The 17,592-nt window shown below is 38.8% G+C and overlaps 1 protein-coding gene across 2 annotated transcripts in view; it reads right to left on the reverse strand.

Moving 5' to 3' along the window:
• Positions 1-17,592, reverse strand: part of NPAS3 (neuronal PAS domain protein 3) — an 840,191-nt gene that overhangs the window by 570,653 nt on the left and 251,946 nt on the right. For both annotated transcript variants that reach the window (XM_044917919.1, XM_021695392.1), the window contains one exon: positions 9,322-9,566. In XM_044917919.1, the coding sequence (XP_044773854.1) occupies positions 9,322-9,566 (245 nt within the window). The remainder of the gene's footprint in view (positions 1-9,321; positions 9,567-17,592) is intronic.

Genomic DNA, 17,592 nt, shown 5'->3' on the forward strand with positions numbered 1-17,592 from the left:
GAATACAGTAACATTTGATCTGAAAAGGGCTGGTCTCTACACATGAGCCACGTATGTGCACACATGTCCATGTACAATACAAGTGGGGAAAGGCTTGCGGTGACCTGTGCTGAACTGAGAAAGGAAACGCTCTTTATTATGGAGGAAGGGTGCTGAATTGAAATTCCAGAGGTCTGAATCCTAGTTCCAAGTCTGTTACTGGCTTTGTTTATATCACTAGAGTTCTTTCTCTATCAGTTTTCTCAACATAATCGCAGGGGGACTGAAACAGATGATCTGTACAATCTTTAAGCCCCAAATTCTTTCGGCCTTCTTCTGCCCAGCGCCCAGGCGCTGACATTTGCTGACATATTATGGACCCAGAAAGGATGTGAAAAGCTGCAGTCAATCAGTATTCAAAGCCACATTAGTTTTCCAGGTGGAGGTCACCACATGTTTATTAAGGCACAGCCAAGAGTTATGCACAGTATCGAGAAAGCTGTTTCTGAAAATTAAAGCCACAGTACAATTTCAATCATATAAAGCAGTCAGAGGTGACTCCTTCTTTGCTATACCCATGAAATATTGTTATCTGCAGAGCACTGAAACTATATATTGCTTTGCAAGAGGTGATAGGGTGAACAAAAACACGTTAAAGAAGTCCAGCCCTAAAGAACAGGACACATAGGTGGCGCCTGGGTGGCTCAGTCGTTGAGCGTCTGCCTTCGGCTCGGGTCGTGGTCCCAGGGTCCTGGGATCGAGCCCCGCGTCGGGCTCCCTGCTCTGCGGGAAGCCTGCTTCTCCCTCTCCCACTCCCCCTGCTTGTGTTCCCTCTCTCGCTGTGTATCTCTCTCTGTCAAATAAATAAAATCTTTAAAAAAAAAAAAAAAAAAAGAACAGGACACATAAACTTCAGAGTCTTAAATAAGTGAGTACAATGTGGTAGGAGGCAATGCCATGACTAAAATATTACGTTATCAAGAACTGGTAGACTTCTTAAAATAAGTTGAATGTGACATGGAATGTAAGTACGTCCCCTAAGGTCTTGCCAAGAGTAAAAAGCAAATCAAAAATATGTAAAGTTTTAGATTCATATTTTGTCTATATCATATATTTGGCACTTGGCTTATTTACTTTAAAATTTCACTGTATGCTGTGTTATTTTCCTCTTTTTATTTATAATGATTGCGTGCATGCAAATCTTGATAATCAGCAGATAAAATCTGTTAAAGAAGTAACTACATCATGTATTTTTGAAGCCAAAGCACCAAGGAGATGCGATACCTTCCTGTAAAGGGGAATTAAGTAAAAGAGAAGGAAAACAGAAATATTAGCAGAATATATTTTGGAATAATTTTAGATTCACAGAATAGTTGCAAAGTTAGGGGAACAGCAGAATTAGGAGAAGTGAGAGCACGTGGCTTTTGAAATTACTAATTACCCCCTTTAAAAAAAACCCCAAGGGTCTCAGGAGAAGCTAATTTGAGACAAAATTTGCTAAATCCTTTCTAAAAAATTGGGGTTTGGGATCAGAGAGTCAGTAATCACTCAGACCAGAACCACTCCCAAAATGAAAATTCATAGGAGAAACTGAGGACCAGAGAGGCCTTTCTAACCTAGGTCATATTGCTTATTTAATTTTATCAAAAGCTCTCATTTTCCTTCTTTTCTCCCTCCCTCCTTCCCTTCCACTTTTATTTCTCAATAAATGGTAAATATCTCCAAGGCCAGGACTATGCCTTATACTTTCTCCATATGCCCCCACAACAGCCAGCAGAGGACTCAGAGAACTAAGAGAAAATACTCAGCTATTGGTCGAATAAACTTGGATTTATACACCCAAGACATGGGTTTCTTAAGACTATTGTTGATAACTGTCAACTCCTTAGCCTGTACATTACATGAGAGAAAAAGGTTGTTAGCAGAAGGCAGCTCATCGTGGGGCGGGAGGTACCACCCCTCCTAGCTCCTACTCGATACACTGTTTATTTTCCCTCTGGTTTCACACTATTCCTATTATTCTATTTTTCTTCCACCCTTCTTTTTTAAACTCCTTTCTTTCTTCGTCCTAGCCTATGACTTAGACTCACCCACAGTTCTCATCTCATCTCGCTAATAGCTATCCCAAGATACAATGTGGTACTATGTAATTTAATTTAAAATAAGCATGGCTAAATACTTACTTTCCTGGGCCCTGTACGTGGAGATATAGACATGCACAAGATGTCCCAGACTGTTCCAAGTAGCTCACAGTCTAAAGACAGAGATATGTATAATAAGAAATGAATTATGAATTGATACTAAAGCAAAAAAAGACTCTAACAGTAACCTATAGGAACAAATGATTAATGTTCTGGGGAAGGAGAGAAAATTTACCCAAGAAAGTGACATGTGAGCTGGGTTTTTAAAGATGAACAAGGATAGGATCCAGCAAAACCAAAAGAAGGGGCATTCTGGTTAGTTGGTGGGATGTACAAAGGTACAAACATATGGTTTGAGGTATTCAGTATTGCTAGGGACAAAGAAGATGACAGCAGACAGAGGGACAGACTGATGAATCCCGACACAGAATGCAAAAGTACTTGTGCACTCTTTTGTCCACATTTCCAAAAGTCTCCACAAAAAATTCTGGGAGAAGTCTTCTGTCTTTTGCTCATCCCTCTTACACCGCTGCCTTCACCATGAAAAGAGCCTCTCCCAAATCTCTGCTGTCCCCTGACAGGGGGGGACCTGAGCTGAACCCTGAGGAAGGAGGCAAGCCCAGACAGAGCTGTGGCAAGAAGTAAACCACCCAGCTCGGCTCAGCCTCAATCTGCCCACCCCCAGAAAGATACGGAGCAACCCGAGGAGCCAAAGCCTTGCGGCGCGCTGCTGAGATGGGCTGATGCCTTGCTGCCCTGGCCCTGGCTGACGAGCACATGAGAGAACGCACGTGTTCTCAGTCATCACGCTCCCAACCTGGCTTCCCCTGAATCAGCGTTTGGAGCTGAGGGTAGCTCTGGATGCGCAACAGGTGCACTGAAGGTAATGGTGACCAGTCCAACTCTCTGACGGGGGCACGTGACAGGAAACTAGCAGTGCCCTTCCAGCCTTCGTGCCGAATGTGGACCGGACCCCTCTGTAGAGAGCGAAGCTTCTCCTGATAAAATAAAGAACTGCACAGAATTACAGTCTCAGAGAAGTACCCTGCCACCATCAAGTCCACATTTGTCAGAAAGCCCTTCATGCCCAGGCTCAGAGATGACAATCCTAGGGAAGCATGGCGATATAAACAAGGCTTGTCCTGTCATGACGTCAATATAATAAAGTAAAAGGCCAGTTCTTCAAGGAACTTCCTTCAGAAGTCATAACTTAACTAGAGAGATCTATAAGGATAACCACATGTAATTAAAAAGCCTTCCTGGAAGCATACCTAAGAAAAGACAATTATATCCCATCATATTTCCATATACTAGCAAAACCTGGCACTTGCTACCAAAACAAACCGGAGAGAACATTGGCAGCTCAGCTTTTGGATGGCCCCCGTTTCCGCTTGGTGCCACCCCTGACTTTGAAGATTTTATGTATGTATGTATGTATTCGAGAGAGAGAGAGAGAGAGAGAGAGGAGAGAGAGCAAGAGTGGGGGGGAGGAGCAGAGGGAGAGGGAGAAGCAGGCTCCATACTGAGCACAGAGCCTGATTCAGGGGCTTGATCCCACGATCCTGTGATCACAACCTGAGCCAAAGCCAAGATTCAGACACTGAACCAACTGAGCCACCCAGGCTCCCCATGGTGCCACCCCTGACGGGTTTTTTTTAAGTTTTTTTTTTTTTTTTATTCATTTGAGACAGAGATACAGAGAGAGAGAGCAGAGAGCATGAGCAGGGGGCGAGGCAGAGGGAGAGGGAGAAGCAGACTCTCTGCTGAGCCAGGAGCCCGACGCGGGGCTCGATCCCAGGACCCTGGGACCATGACCGGAGCCGAAGGCAGACGCTTAACGACTGAGCCACCCAGGCGCCCCTAACTTGGGGGATCTTGACTGTGTATTTGGACTTTAAAAATGTTGACTTTTTAAGGAGAGAACACTGAAGGTAGAAGTCTGATAAACTAATGTAACTCATACCTAAGTATTCCCTACTATTGGGTAGAAAAAAAAGAGACTTCACTGTAAAACCCTTCAGACCAATGTCTCAGAGTCCAGACCTTCTTGCAACTTAGCTTGTAAGAAGAATGTGCTTACCATTTCTGAGGTTTCTGGGAGAAGGAAGACTACCATGATATTGGGACAAAACTGTCCCTGAAACACCAGGATATAGTACGGTTACAGTTCAGAGCAGGTGGTTGGGAAATGCTTACTGAACAGCAGAAGTTTATGTTGCTTAGAAATGTTCCTTATGACAGATTGCAACGTCTACCATTTTGGTAAGAGATGAGCCAAGCCCTGATGTAAGCCAAGGAACTAGTTTTGCATGGCCTGAAGTTGATCTTCTTTACATTTCACCACCTCATTACTCCACAACTTTTTTTTTTTTAAAGATTTTATTTATTTATTTGACAGAGACACAGCGAGAGAGGGAACACAAGCAGGGGGAGTGAGAGAGGGAGAAGCAGGCTCCCCACGGAGCAGGGAGCCCGATGCGGGGCTCGATCCCAGGTCCCTGGGACCATGACCGGAGCCGAAGGCAGACGCTTAACGACTGAGCCACCCAGGCACCTCCCATCCCTGACTTTAGATGGAGGTAAGTGAAACTGGAGACTACAGCAGGGAGTTGGGCCCCCAGTATACTGAAGGTGGTGGAGGCAAGAATAGGAACCAAATAAGAATCAAGTAGCTGTCTTTTATCCTGCTCTCCTACCCCTATGGGAAAGCTTTTGTTCAGAACCTAAGGGTTCAATCTGGGTACTACCATTTGCCTGCGTAAAAAGAAAGAACACCACAGGCTGGTGTACATGCTGTGCACCGATTCTAAGAAATTGCATTTCATGTGGGGTTTTTTTTGTTTGTTTGTTTTAAATAATGAGGAGTGGGACACTTGTCCCCAGGTATGAATGTTGGTTGGTAGAAGTAAATGTGTGTCAGCACACAGTAAAATGCCCGAACAGGAACTGGAAGACCTCTGAGCTGCTTAGACCAAGAAGAAAAATCACGTAGACAGACTTGGATTCTCTACCTTCTATGGTAACAGAACCATTTTTATAAAATGCTATCTAAGTTTGGGGAACAACCAGTATAGTAGTAATTCAGTGTTACTCTGAAAGATGTCTTATACTCAGTCACTACACATGACTGTTTTAAACAGATCCCTGAAACATGATCGCTAAAGTAACAATCTGGTCTTTGGCTACAGACAGATCATGCATTCCTCAAGTAAAGACCTGCAGGTCTCTCCTCTCAGAAATATCTACCACTTTCGGGGCACCTGGGTGGCTCAGTCAGTTAAGCATCTGCCTTCGGCTCAGTTCATGATCCCAGAGTCCCCGGATTGTGCCCCACATTGGGCTCCCTGCTCAGTGGAGAGCCTTAGTTCTCCCTCTCCCTCTGCCTGCTTGTGCTATCGTTCTGTCAAATAAATAAATAAAATCTCTTAAAAAAAATAACTGCTCTTATTTAAAAAAAAAAGAAATATCTACCACTTCCTTCACAATAGGAGCCTTACAGAGTGAAGGAAAATTCTATGAAAATAGTAAAGTTCTTCCCTCATGTGTTCAGTCAATTTTAATCACCAGTTGTCTTGCAATATTTTTCAACAGTTTCCTTCGAAAGGCTAAAAATGTCTTATATTTTACATATCTTAGCATTGTTGCCTGTCACACACATACACAAATCGTTGTTTAAAAGCTGAGATGCTTAAATTGAAACAAAACTTATGCTTACAGTGGTAAATATTCCTGGATTAATAGAGTTGTAGCAGATCTACACCAAAAATTGACTGAAGTCTGTGATATTAAAAAGACAGAAAATTTATCTAGTTTTAGCAAATGTCAAATCAGCAGCTATTGCTTTTAAGATTAATAAAAGATATAATGGTTTCTAGATAGCCTCTAAATAGAGATTACTATGAATGGAGAAGTGATTTACCAACAGTCACCACAATGAGATTTCTTTAAAGGTTACAATCATCAGTTATTTAGCTGAAACACTGCTGAGAATGCCTGGTCATTTCTTGAATAATGCATAATGTTCATTGTAGATTTGATCTGTATTACAACAATACAGATATTTCTAAAATAATGGAAAAAACTATCTGTTACCTTCCAATTGCTTAACATATCATTTCCATGAAATAATTGACTCAGGACACATTACACACTGTCACCTGAGTGTTCTTTCTGCAAGCATAACTTGTAATAATCTATAAACAATGGGCATCACAAAACAAACTCATCAACCTTTATAGACTTTTAAGAAAAGATGTGATGAATACAGGGCAGAGTGAAGGACCTTTCTGAAGCAGTAAATTAAAATGATTAAGTTTCTATATAGTTGTGTGGGACAAATTTAAATTCAAGCTTTGAAATTTAATTATTAATATGAACAACTCATCACATTAAAAAAAAATTGCCTACAACGTGTAAGTACTTTTCATATAAATTTCCAAATGCCTTTAGGTTTATTCAAGAGACTGCTTGGAGAAGCACAAAGTATAATGTCTATCATTTTATTGTTGGATTATGAACTGCACTTCACATGATGCTGCAGGCTATTTATATAAGCTTGTTTATCCACATGAACTTCTTCAAGGGCACAACATAGAAGACCTTAATAAATTAAAATGAATTTCTTTTGATGTTGTTTCATGAATGTTTGATCAGAATGAGTAACAGGTTTGCATTAAAGAATGGGAGGAGAGCAATAAAATATACATCTATTGTACAGGAGAACCAGCTTACAGAAAGTGCCCACTGCATTCCTAGCAACTTTAGAGAGCCATGGTCAATGGGAGAGAGTCACTATGCTTATACCTTCACTATCACCCGTTTATAGGAATGGGAGTACACGTGTATCAAATTGGATGCTCTGCCATCATCTGCATGGAATTTTCAAAATAATCACATCGGTTATCTCCTTCCAGCCTCCTAAATACCCATCTCAACCCTCCCATTTCTCTCACTGACGTCACCATGTCCTTCCATAGACCGAAATGCTCATGACAGCAGAGATCGTATTTTATCTTTTGTGTCCATCTTTATCATAAATATAGAGTTTAACTGATTTACCACAAAGTAAAAATGATTTATCAGTCCTAGTCAAAAGCTGAGAGGATCCTGACCTGGAATGTTCAATAAAGGATGCAAACCAAATATCATTTCTAGAAACAATATGGTGTGCTAGAGCACTAGACAGAAAGGCAAGACAATGGATTCTCGTTTTAAATCTAATACTTCACTTTAAACTGTTTCTAGATCGTTTCCCTTGTCTGTAAATGAGGACATGGGTCTACATGAGCCAGAGTTTTACATCTCTAAAAAGTCAGGATTCTAAAAGCAGGGTTATCACCTCACAGAAGAAGGGACAAACCACAGAACCATTTTCTACTTTGGTAACCACCACTATCAAGACAGCCTATCAACTGCCCACCCCTTTAAATTAAAAAATGGAAATAAAAGGTAACTGTGCTAAACAGATTAAGCCAAGTCCAGTCCCTCAATCAATGCATCTCAAAGTGAGACCCAAGGATCTATTTTGAACATTCTGTGACTTCTGATCTGTTACACCTACCCTTATCATTTTGTATGATTTGAAATAAATATGATCACAGTCTACTGAATAAACTCTTATGGATACAACATACTTACTAAGATTATATTCACATCGTTAGCTCGGGAAAATCTGCTACAACTTTAGCATCTGGAACATAGATTGGTACATTACCAACTTGACATCTCTATTTTCAAGGGCAGAAGTGTTGTAAAAGGGCAGCATGAGTGTGCATTGGTTTATTTGTACTTTGCTACCTTATACCGACATCCTGCCCTGAAGAACTAACTCTGCTGTATGTTCTTCTCAACCTCTCAGGCTCATTCTTCTGCTCCAGAGCAAGAATCTGTGAACTATGGCTTGTGGGCCAAGTCTGGTGGCAGTCACCTGTTTTGTAAAGTATGGTTTTATGGGAACACAACCGCACCCTGTTGTTTACATATTGTCTATGGCTGATTTCATGCTACAAAAAAGCCTCCAACAGTTCCTAGATAGTCCATTACAGAAAATGTTTGCCCTGCTCTAGAGGGAAACAACCTGTTACAATTTAAATTCTAATTTTCCTTCTCTCATAAGCCTAAGGAACACAGTTTGTAAGTACCCACATAGAGATATGAATAGATTCACACATGCATATATATGTGATTTCACCTCTTAGCCCTCAATTGTAAATAGTCACTGCTTTTGATCTCTCATTTTAATTTGAATCCTCTAAGAGGTTACAGCTCCCCACCAGAATCCATTTCTCCAATAGCCAGGAGTACTGGGACTTCAAAGGTAGTTGTCAAGGTGTAATCACTTCACTAAAGAACCTAATTCCTTCCCCCAGAGTTGCCTAGAATTTTGCCAAATGACCAGCTTTATGCCCACCAAGGATCTAGATACAAGGTCAGAGCACAAGAAACTAGCAGATCCCTTAAAGTCTAATGCCCTGAATAACACACCATTAAAGATAGAAAATCAGTGGCCAATGTTACATATACATCAATAAACATATGCATGCATATTTATATGCTAAACATGCTATAAATTACTAGAAGTTTCACTAAACAGAAGAAAATACCTCTCTTATGTATCAGAGTGAAGAAGACCTAAAAACCTTTAATTAATGTTTTAAGAATGCACCAAGGATTTGGAGGGCAAATATATGTTTATATTTAAACAGTTTTTAGGCAATAGGTATAGAGACTTGAAAAATTAATAAGTGAATTGTTTGTCAGTAAAATCATTACTCAAAATGCCTACTATAGTTGGACTCTGCTCCCTTCCTCTCTTTGGTTACTAAAGACAGAAAATATTAGTTCCATCCTTTAAAAGATATCTTTATACTCCACCCATCAACAATAATTTGCATGTATTAGCATAACACAAATTAAACGCAAGAAGCACTTTAATGTAAGTCATCTCATTCTCATTTTTCTGAAACCTTATGTAAAGCTGTAGAATATTTAGGCTGACAGACTTTTGGAAAATAAAAAATAAATAGAAGAGGTTTATTTCACCTTCACATGGTGTCTTTCTCATGCAGAGTTCAGATTTCCACATTTGTATCCCTTTAAAGGATTTGATATGCAGGAAAAGAAGAAAGGATGATGGTAAACATTTCATCTTAGAGACACCTACAGACCACCATATTCCAGAAGAAACGGGCTTAAAACTTACCTTTTACTGATGTGTTAGGTGGAGGGCCTTCCATTCGCAAGTTCCACGGAGGGTCCCCTTGGTTAGCAAAGTCCCTCATTTTCAGATAGCTAATTGTAAGTCGAATGATGGATGCCTTGTCAAGCTGGCTAGTGATGGCTGCAGGAAGAGGCAACAACTTGGCCAATTCATAGAACTCAAAATTTTCTTTTCCCCGGCGGGAGCGAGCAGCATCTCGGGATTTCTCCTTTCTCAGTGCTTGTAAACTGCAATCAAAGGATTGAAAAAGTGTTCTTTAGAACTTGTGCTTCTACATCAGATAGAAATTGTTTTCTTTTTATTTCCTTTTCTCCCCCGCAAAAATCTACCAAAATCTTCTTCCAAATTTAGGACCACAGTAAAATGAATCCTAGACAACGTCCACTAAAACCACACATTCTACCCCTGAACTTACATGCCACAAACTTATGTGCAGTGAAAAAAAATAGTTAGCTTATTAGGTTTTTTCCTCTATTTGGCCATGCATTGAGATATATTCTTTGCTGCTAAGACCTAAGATTTACAGGTGAAGCTTGATGTTATCACTAGAAGCAACTGAGAAGATGAGGCTAGTATTCATGTATCTATTCTTAGGCTAATGATTTTGTTCATTTCGTTGTTATCACTACGGGATCTTAAGCCATCAAAAGCACCCATTTTTAAAAATGTATTTCAGTTATCATCTTGGGGAACAAAGGGTAAATAAACATCAACATTTTATTTGTTGATTCTGTGAACTGTGTTTATGTCTTCCAACCCTCAATAAGGAGCACGACCTTAAGTCAGATAAAGAAAACATCCCATTGAAAATGAAGGTTTCAATGTAACTTTATAAATGTGCTGGTAATTGGTTGATAAAACTTTAATTCTTTATTAATGAATATACATTAGTAGATGGACAGGTTCTCTAAGATACTGGAGAATAAAATACATTGCCCAGAAAAGTCAAACTTTAATATAAATTTAATGTTAAAAGATAAAGCCTTGTATGGGTTATTAAAACTTATCAACATTATAGACATATTACTTCACAGAAGATTCAATAGGTGGGATCCAGCATTTTCCTTTAACTATTCATGTGCATTTCTGTTTGAAGTTTGCTCACATTGCTGAGGGCAGAATCTAGCACAACTGAAGCTGTGTTTGAGCATCTGACAGAATTCCATCTATTCTGAATTGCTCTGTTTTATGTCTGACAAGAAATAAAACCCAAATCAGACCCTGATGATAAGTAATTGGGCAATATTTACAGTATCAAGGTGCTATTAAAATCATTTATAAGTACCTATTTTATGGAATTCTGAAGGCATTTTAAAAATCTGTGAATCTAGCTTTCTGGCTTCCCACTATAAAATAACAAGAAAGAGAGAAACAAGCAAGGAAGCAAGACCTGAGTAATAGATCAAAATGAGTTCAGCAATGTAGCTCCAATCTCTATTAGTAGAATATGGACAATAATACTTCATATGACATTATAGCATACATGATGTTTTTCATGGCAGAAACATTGTATTCACTGCAGATACTTAGAATATCTTATTGAGTATCTACATAATTTAAGTAATGCCATCACACTCTGGTCAAATACTTGCTAAGCCAATATCCCAACCGGTTTCACTCTATTAGGAAAATATTCTACATTAGCTAAGTAACCTATTTCTCACAACTAGAACAAGTTAATGTTATCATTTTCAGCATCATGGCAGTCTCAGATGACAAACCTTAGTCGCTTGATGTCTCGAGTGTTAACCTCAGGCAAAAACATCGCTAATTTACAAGGAAAAGGCATGTTAATGCCACTTATTTCCCCAAATCATGGCTGACCTTCATGCAGTTTTATAAACAGTCAATTCTGGCTTGTTGAAAATTATGTAAATAAAGTGAGAGATGCCTTAAAATCTGACAAAGTTTAAGTATAACCAGGCTCTAGGTTAATATCTTAGGATAAAAGAACCATTCGTATCCCTCCCTTTATATAGTAAAGGCAATCTATCTAACACCATTTAGGTCAGCTGTGCCGAAAGAACCATGTCCTTTGACATGTTTTCTCTACCACTTGTCGAGGGCAGTGGTTCAAGTTCAGTGCTTTGCTCTCTTTGTGTTCTTGTAATCAAATAGTACTCCAGAAGGTAGGCTAAACTTACAATTTTTGTTGTTGCTGCTGTTCAGTGAGTGAGTATGATGGAGCTCTAGAGCAGAGGTTATACACTCAAGGGCTCCCCAGGTTAAGGCAGGGAATGTCAATGAGTGAAGAGGCCTGATGGCCACGGAGGGGACCTGGGGGACAACAACTCAGGCAAAGGGACAGCATGCACAGTTTCAGCAGAGGGCTGTTCTAGAGGAAGGCACACGTGCTGTGGCCAGATTTTCAGTGTTGCTCTTTCTAGAGAAAACCTGAATTTTTATATGGCATTTCCAATTTTATGTTTTAATTTTATGTTAACTAATTAAAGTTTTAAAAATAATGCAAGCCTAATAAAACATGTCACTTGGTCAATAAATGAGCAGGGATGCATTTTACAATCAGGTAAGAATTTGGGAGGACAATTTTGAAGGTAGTTTTACATGGATGTTATATGTAACTTCCCCTTTATACATGTTGCTCAAAGAATCTCAAATGGGTTCATCTATTATCTAATTAACATTACCAATATTCATACTAGGAATTTCTCTGTTCAACTGAAGCAAGTAGAAGATTAGGCCACTATTCTGAAATTGATATTAATGCATAGGCTTATCAATAATTTAAGGAAAAAAAAACTAATTCTATGGGGAAGGAGGTAAGCAAAACCCAAGATCACACAGAGCAATTCAATAGGCTCCAAAGGCTAGGTAGAGGAGAAATGGCTTCCTATTTCCACTCCAGAAAGGCAAATACATGGACACTAATGCCTCTCTGTGCCTTGCCTAACAACACTCTTGCCTAACCTAACTCTGACATTTGACTTATCTAAAATACCACTGGACATGGGGCGCCTGGGTGGCTCAGTGGGTTAAGCCTCTGCTTTTGGCTCTGGTCATGATCTCAGTCCTGGCATCGAGCCCCACGTCGGGCTCCCTGTTCAACGGGGAGCCTGATTCTCTGTCTGCCCCTCACCCCATTCTTGTGCTTGCGCTCTCTCAAATAAAATCCTTAAAAAATTAAAAAATAAAATATCACTGGGCAGAACTTACTTCATGTGTTCCTGACCCACCTTCTTGTTTTTCTCCATACCACCCTGACTCCCATATCACAGCATTATACAGACACCACAGTTGAGAAGACTTTCAGAGTAACAGCACTATGTCTATAATAAGTAGTAACTTGTTTTGAGGGCAACAGCAATAAAATACAGTCAAAGGATTATAAAGGTTATACAGATGCTGATGGAAGAGATTAAGCTAAAGACCTTAAAACAATGACACAGATTGTGGATTAATCTTATACCTGCTTTTGTGAAATAGAGCCCAGTTGTAAGTAATTCTCAAACTGAATTGAGGACTACATTAAAACTTAAAATAAACTGTGTATTTGGACATTGTCTTAAACCAAAAATTACCACTGTACTTCTAGAATGGAATGGTTGCACATGTAACCATTAACATTACATGTTACTTTACATGTAAAATGTAAAGTGCTGGGGTGCCTGGGTGGCTCAGTTGGTTAAGTGTCTGACTCTTGGTTTTGGCTCAGATCATGATCTCATCAGGCTTTTGAGATGGAACCCTGGGTCCCACTCCTGCCCAGCAGGGAGTCTTAAGATAATCTCTCCCCCTCTGCACTTTCCTTCATTTGTGCACACACACTCTTTCTCTCAAATAAATATATTTTTAAAAAATGTTGTGGTGCTGATCTCTGCCACATAAAAAATGATTAAACCTCAGATCAACAATAAGTTACTCCCTGGGTCCAAACTTCCCACTGCTCTGATGTTCTTCCACCTGGTCTTTGGATAACTGGAAAAAAGAGACCCTTCCTTAATCCTCAGCAAATCAAAATTTTAAATCTCCCTGATGACAATATTATCATCCTCACCAATTATTACCACCAACAACAAAACAACAAAATCAACAATTTCAAAAGACAAAAACACACACGAATTTTTAATTTATTTATAAATAAATCTAGAAGTCATATGCAAAATTGTGTATTTTGGGGAAGATAGTAAATGATTTTCAGAATCTCCAAAGGGCTGCTTCACAACCAAAAGGGTAATGATCTAATATTAAGAATTTCCTTTCATAAAACTTAAAGTTGTTTCCCTCACTCTTTCTGTCATTGATGTTGCCATAATTAACTCTCCTTAACAACCATCCCTGGTTGAAATAATATTAATGTATGTTTCTGCTTAACACTTGGCAACGAATTTTTACATGTTCCTGAAGTTATACTTTTAAGCATAGATAATAAGCAATCAAAAAAATACTAGTAATGAAGATTTAGGGGACAGTGCTTATCGAAAGTAATTTTTTTTTAATTGAAATGATTTCAACTTTTTTTTTTTTTTAAGATTTTTATTCATTTATTTGTCAGAAAGAGAGAACACAAGCAGGGGTAGCGACAGGCAGAGAAGCAGGCTCCCTGCTGAGCAAGGAGCCCGATGCAGAGCTCAATCCCAGGACCCTGGGATCATGACCTGTGCCAAAGGCAGATGCTTAACCAACTGAGCCACCCAGGCGTCCCTGAATGTAATTCTTTCAATCCTCTCATATATTTTAAGTTTCTTGGCAAGTTATGTGTTTTGTGGAAAGAGTCCTGATGAAGGAATTACAAGACCCACTTGGTCATTCATAGGCACGACACAGGCATAACAAATTTCAGCCTCAATTTTATCATCCTACAACGTGAGGATGGCAAATCACTCTCTTGGGACCACTGCAATAGCTCATATGATAATTTCCATGGTAGTATATGGTAAATATGAAACAGTGAACTTCAAAAACAATTCTAGATTTTAAAAATTAAGATAGTTTGTAAACTCTAAATGTGGTAGAGTCCACTTTAGAGTTTTACAACAAAGAAAATTTTTAAGAAGTTGAAAAGACTTGGGAATGTTGAAAATATAGTCAACCCATCCTTAAACTTTCTGGGAAGCCACAGGGGTTAGTGGTGTGGGTTCTGCAGCCAGATTGTGGGTATTCATACTGTCATACAGTTACTATCTTGGCAACCTTCTCTAGGTCTCCCAACCTCTTTAGGCCTTGATTTCCTCATCTGGAAAATGGACATGATTATAGTGCCTACTTCATAATATTCTTGAGACTAATTGAACTAATACATGTAAAGTGAAAATGCCTGTCATATGGAAAACAGTATCTAAGTAATAACTATTATTGTAATAATCATAAAACTTATTTTGGAGGGGCGCCTGGGTGGCTCAGTCGTTATGCATCTGCCTTCGGCTCAGGTCATGATCCCAGGGTCCTGGGATCAAGCCCCGCATCGGGCTCCCTGCTCCGCAGGAAGCCTGCTTCTCCCTCTCCCACTCCCCCTGCTTGTGTTCCCTAATTGTGTCTCTCTCTGTCAAATAAATAAATAAAATCTTTTAAAAAAAACTTATTTTGGGGGAAAAAAGCCTAACTGTTTGAATCCTAGGGCTATATCACCTCTTTCTCCATAATTCTTTGTCATTTTATTTGACCAGGCTTCTTTTATACCATCTTTTTTTTTTTCCCGGGTCTAGGTAGAGCGTCTATAATTTTAAACACCCCTTTGCTTTCTTCATTCATCGTCTCAAACTCCCTTCTCTGTTGCCACTTATGACCTTCACTTTGGCAAACTTAATTTCCCATGTAGTGACAGTAGAAATCAAACCAGGGGAATAAAATCAAATACCTAACTTTTACTTGGTGACAACCCTCAAATTGCCTATTTATTAAAGTCCTTTCGTATTCTCTCAAATCATGATTATCACTTAAGTTCTGTTTGATGCCTCTCTCACCATGTCTTCCACATTAGCAGAGGGTAGAGGTTAAATGCTTGGATTGTGGAGACACAATGCCTGTATTTAAATTCTGGTTCTAGTACTTAACTGATTATGTAGACTTGAGCAATTTATTTAATTTTCTGCCTCAGTTTCTTTCATCTGTGAAATGGGATGATAATACTATCTGCTTCAAAAGGTTCTTGTTGAAATTAAATGAGTTAATTTTTATAAAATATTTAAATGGCGCCTGACACATACTACTACTATATATTAAATGAAAACCTAAACTTGCTTCACACTGATTGTTCTATGGCTTGAGGTCCACAATACTCATTTAAAATGTACACACTCTTTCACCAGTATGATTTCTAGTCACTGGTTCTGACAGATCACATTGCATACTTAAAGCAAAATAAAACTCCTTTATTACAAAGATACTCATTTTTCAGTATAGTCTTCCTTATGCCTAAAGTCTGTTGTATACCACAGCTGTATTTAATGAGTTTCCAAATAAAACCTATTCCATTAATGAATGATTAAAGGTTCATAAATCAATGATTTTTTACTAGGAGTAATAAGTGACCATTTTTTTAGTTCACTAAAGTAGAAAAAAATCTCATTCAATTGCAAGGCAAGCAATTGTGTTTATATATATAAAAAAAAGAATATCAAAACACTTGCTAAAGGAATGAATTGTTCAAGAGAATTGTGAAAACTTCTATAAAAAACTTCAAAATTGCAATGATAATTACTGGTCCAAATGATCTTATGAGTACTCCTGGCAGAAAGGTGATCTTTCAAAACCTCCCAAAAATAGAAATTCTCCTTGACGTCAGACAAAAACCCCAAATCCAGGACCATGGAGAGCTCACCCATACTGCCGGCTAAGTGGGGAAATAGGGAAGTGCTAGCAGCATTTGTTGCATTAGCTTGGCGGGGGGCAAGGCCAAATAATGAACTTCTACTTGAGACAGAGACAAGCAAAAGATAACGGGGGGGGGGGGGTGAGTTAAAAGTTAAAGAACAGGCACTGCCACTATCACAAAGCCAGTATTATGAAATTGACTCAGTATTTGCCATCTCTCTGAAGCTGCCGCGGACCTGGATAAAGATGTCAATTATTTATTGGGCCACTTGTTCATGGTGGCAAGAAACAGATAACTTTGCACTTGATGACTCATTAAATTAAAAGAGGTAAGTTATCCTTTGTGGCTTATCAAATTTGGCTTTGCAAAATTGATTACTTTGATTTCCTACTTCACAAAAATAGTTACGATGATGATGGAAATAATACAGCTGGAGATCTACAGAGGCTAACAAGGAACAAAGTAATTGCCACAGAGGAACAACAAAAGGAAGTCAACTTAAACATTTCTTCCTCTCCCATGACTTCTTCATAGCCAAATTTGTATCAGTTCTTTTCATATAATTTATAATTGTATTTGTGGGCCTGCTCCTGATAAGGACATTATCAATAGATTCACACTATGTCTACATGAAAATGCTCTCTCTCAGCCTCAGTTTTAACACCTTCATGTAAACTTTTAGAATACAATAACCCATCTCTATTAAAGACCACGGCAGATTTTGGTCCTTTAACTATAGGGGAAAGAAAAGGTAGAGTCAGAACCACTTTAAATTTTGCCTTTTTAAAGTACTTCTAAGGAAGCAGAAGGGCAGGTTTTTATGGATTTTCCTACTTGTATTGCTTAGGAGAACCCAGCACTACAGACTTCTACTATTTATCAATTAATCTGGCATGCAGCCTCAAAGGAAGAAGGTCGACCTGTATTAAAAATGCAGCCATCAAAAATTCATCAAAGGTTTCAGCATTTTAACTCATGAACCTTTGAACACCTGCATACTTGTCAGATCTCTGGTCATAGTTAACGGTGAAATCTATAGTTACTCCAGTACCTAACTCCTGCCCTGACATGAGCAGAATGAGGAGGATTCCCAGGGAAAAAGTAAAGATCCTATAAGCACTGTTTGCCCTTCTTTCATTACTTCAATAAAACGGCCCAATACACATTGGCATCACATAGAGTTCAAAGTCAATCAAATCAACCTACTGCAAAGAAAAAAAATCTTTCAAGAGTATTTTTCCTCATGATTGTAAATATCGGCTTTCTCACAAGGCAATATAATTGAGAAATGCATAAACAGCTATTATCTGGTAGGATTATACACTACATAGCTCACAAATTGGACTCTCTTAATGCTCTCCAAGAAAAGGTAATAATTTCAGAAACCTTCCTTTAATGTGTGAAGGAAAGAGCTTGGTATATGCTGGAAGTTAAAACTGGAACCTTCTAAGTTCAAGGTAAGAACTCTGCTGCTTAACTAA

The sequence above is a fragment of the Neomonachus schauinslandi genome, chromosome 9 (genome assembly GCF_002201575.2).
Source record: "Neomonachus schauinslandi chromosome 9, ASM220157v2, whole genome shotgun sequence".
Lineage (NCBI taxonomy): Eukaryota > Metazoa > Chordata > Mammalia > Carnivora > Phocidae > Neomonachus > Neomonachus schauinslandi.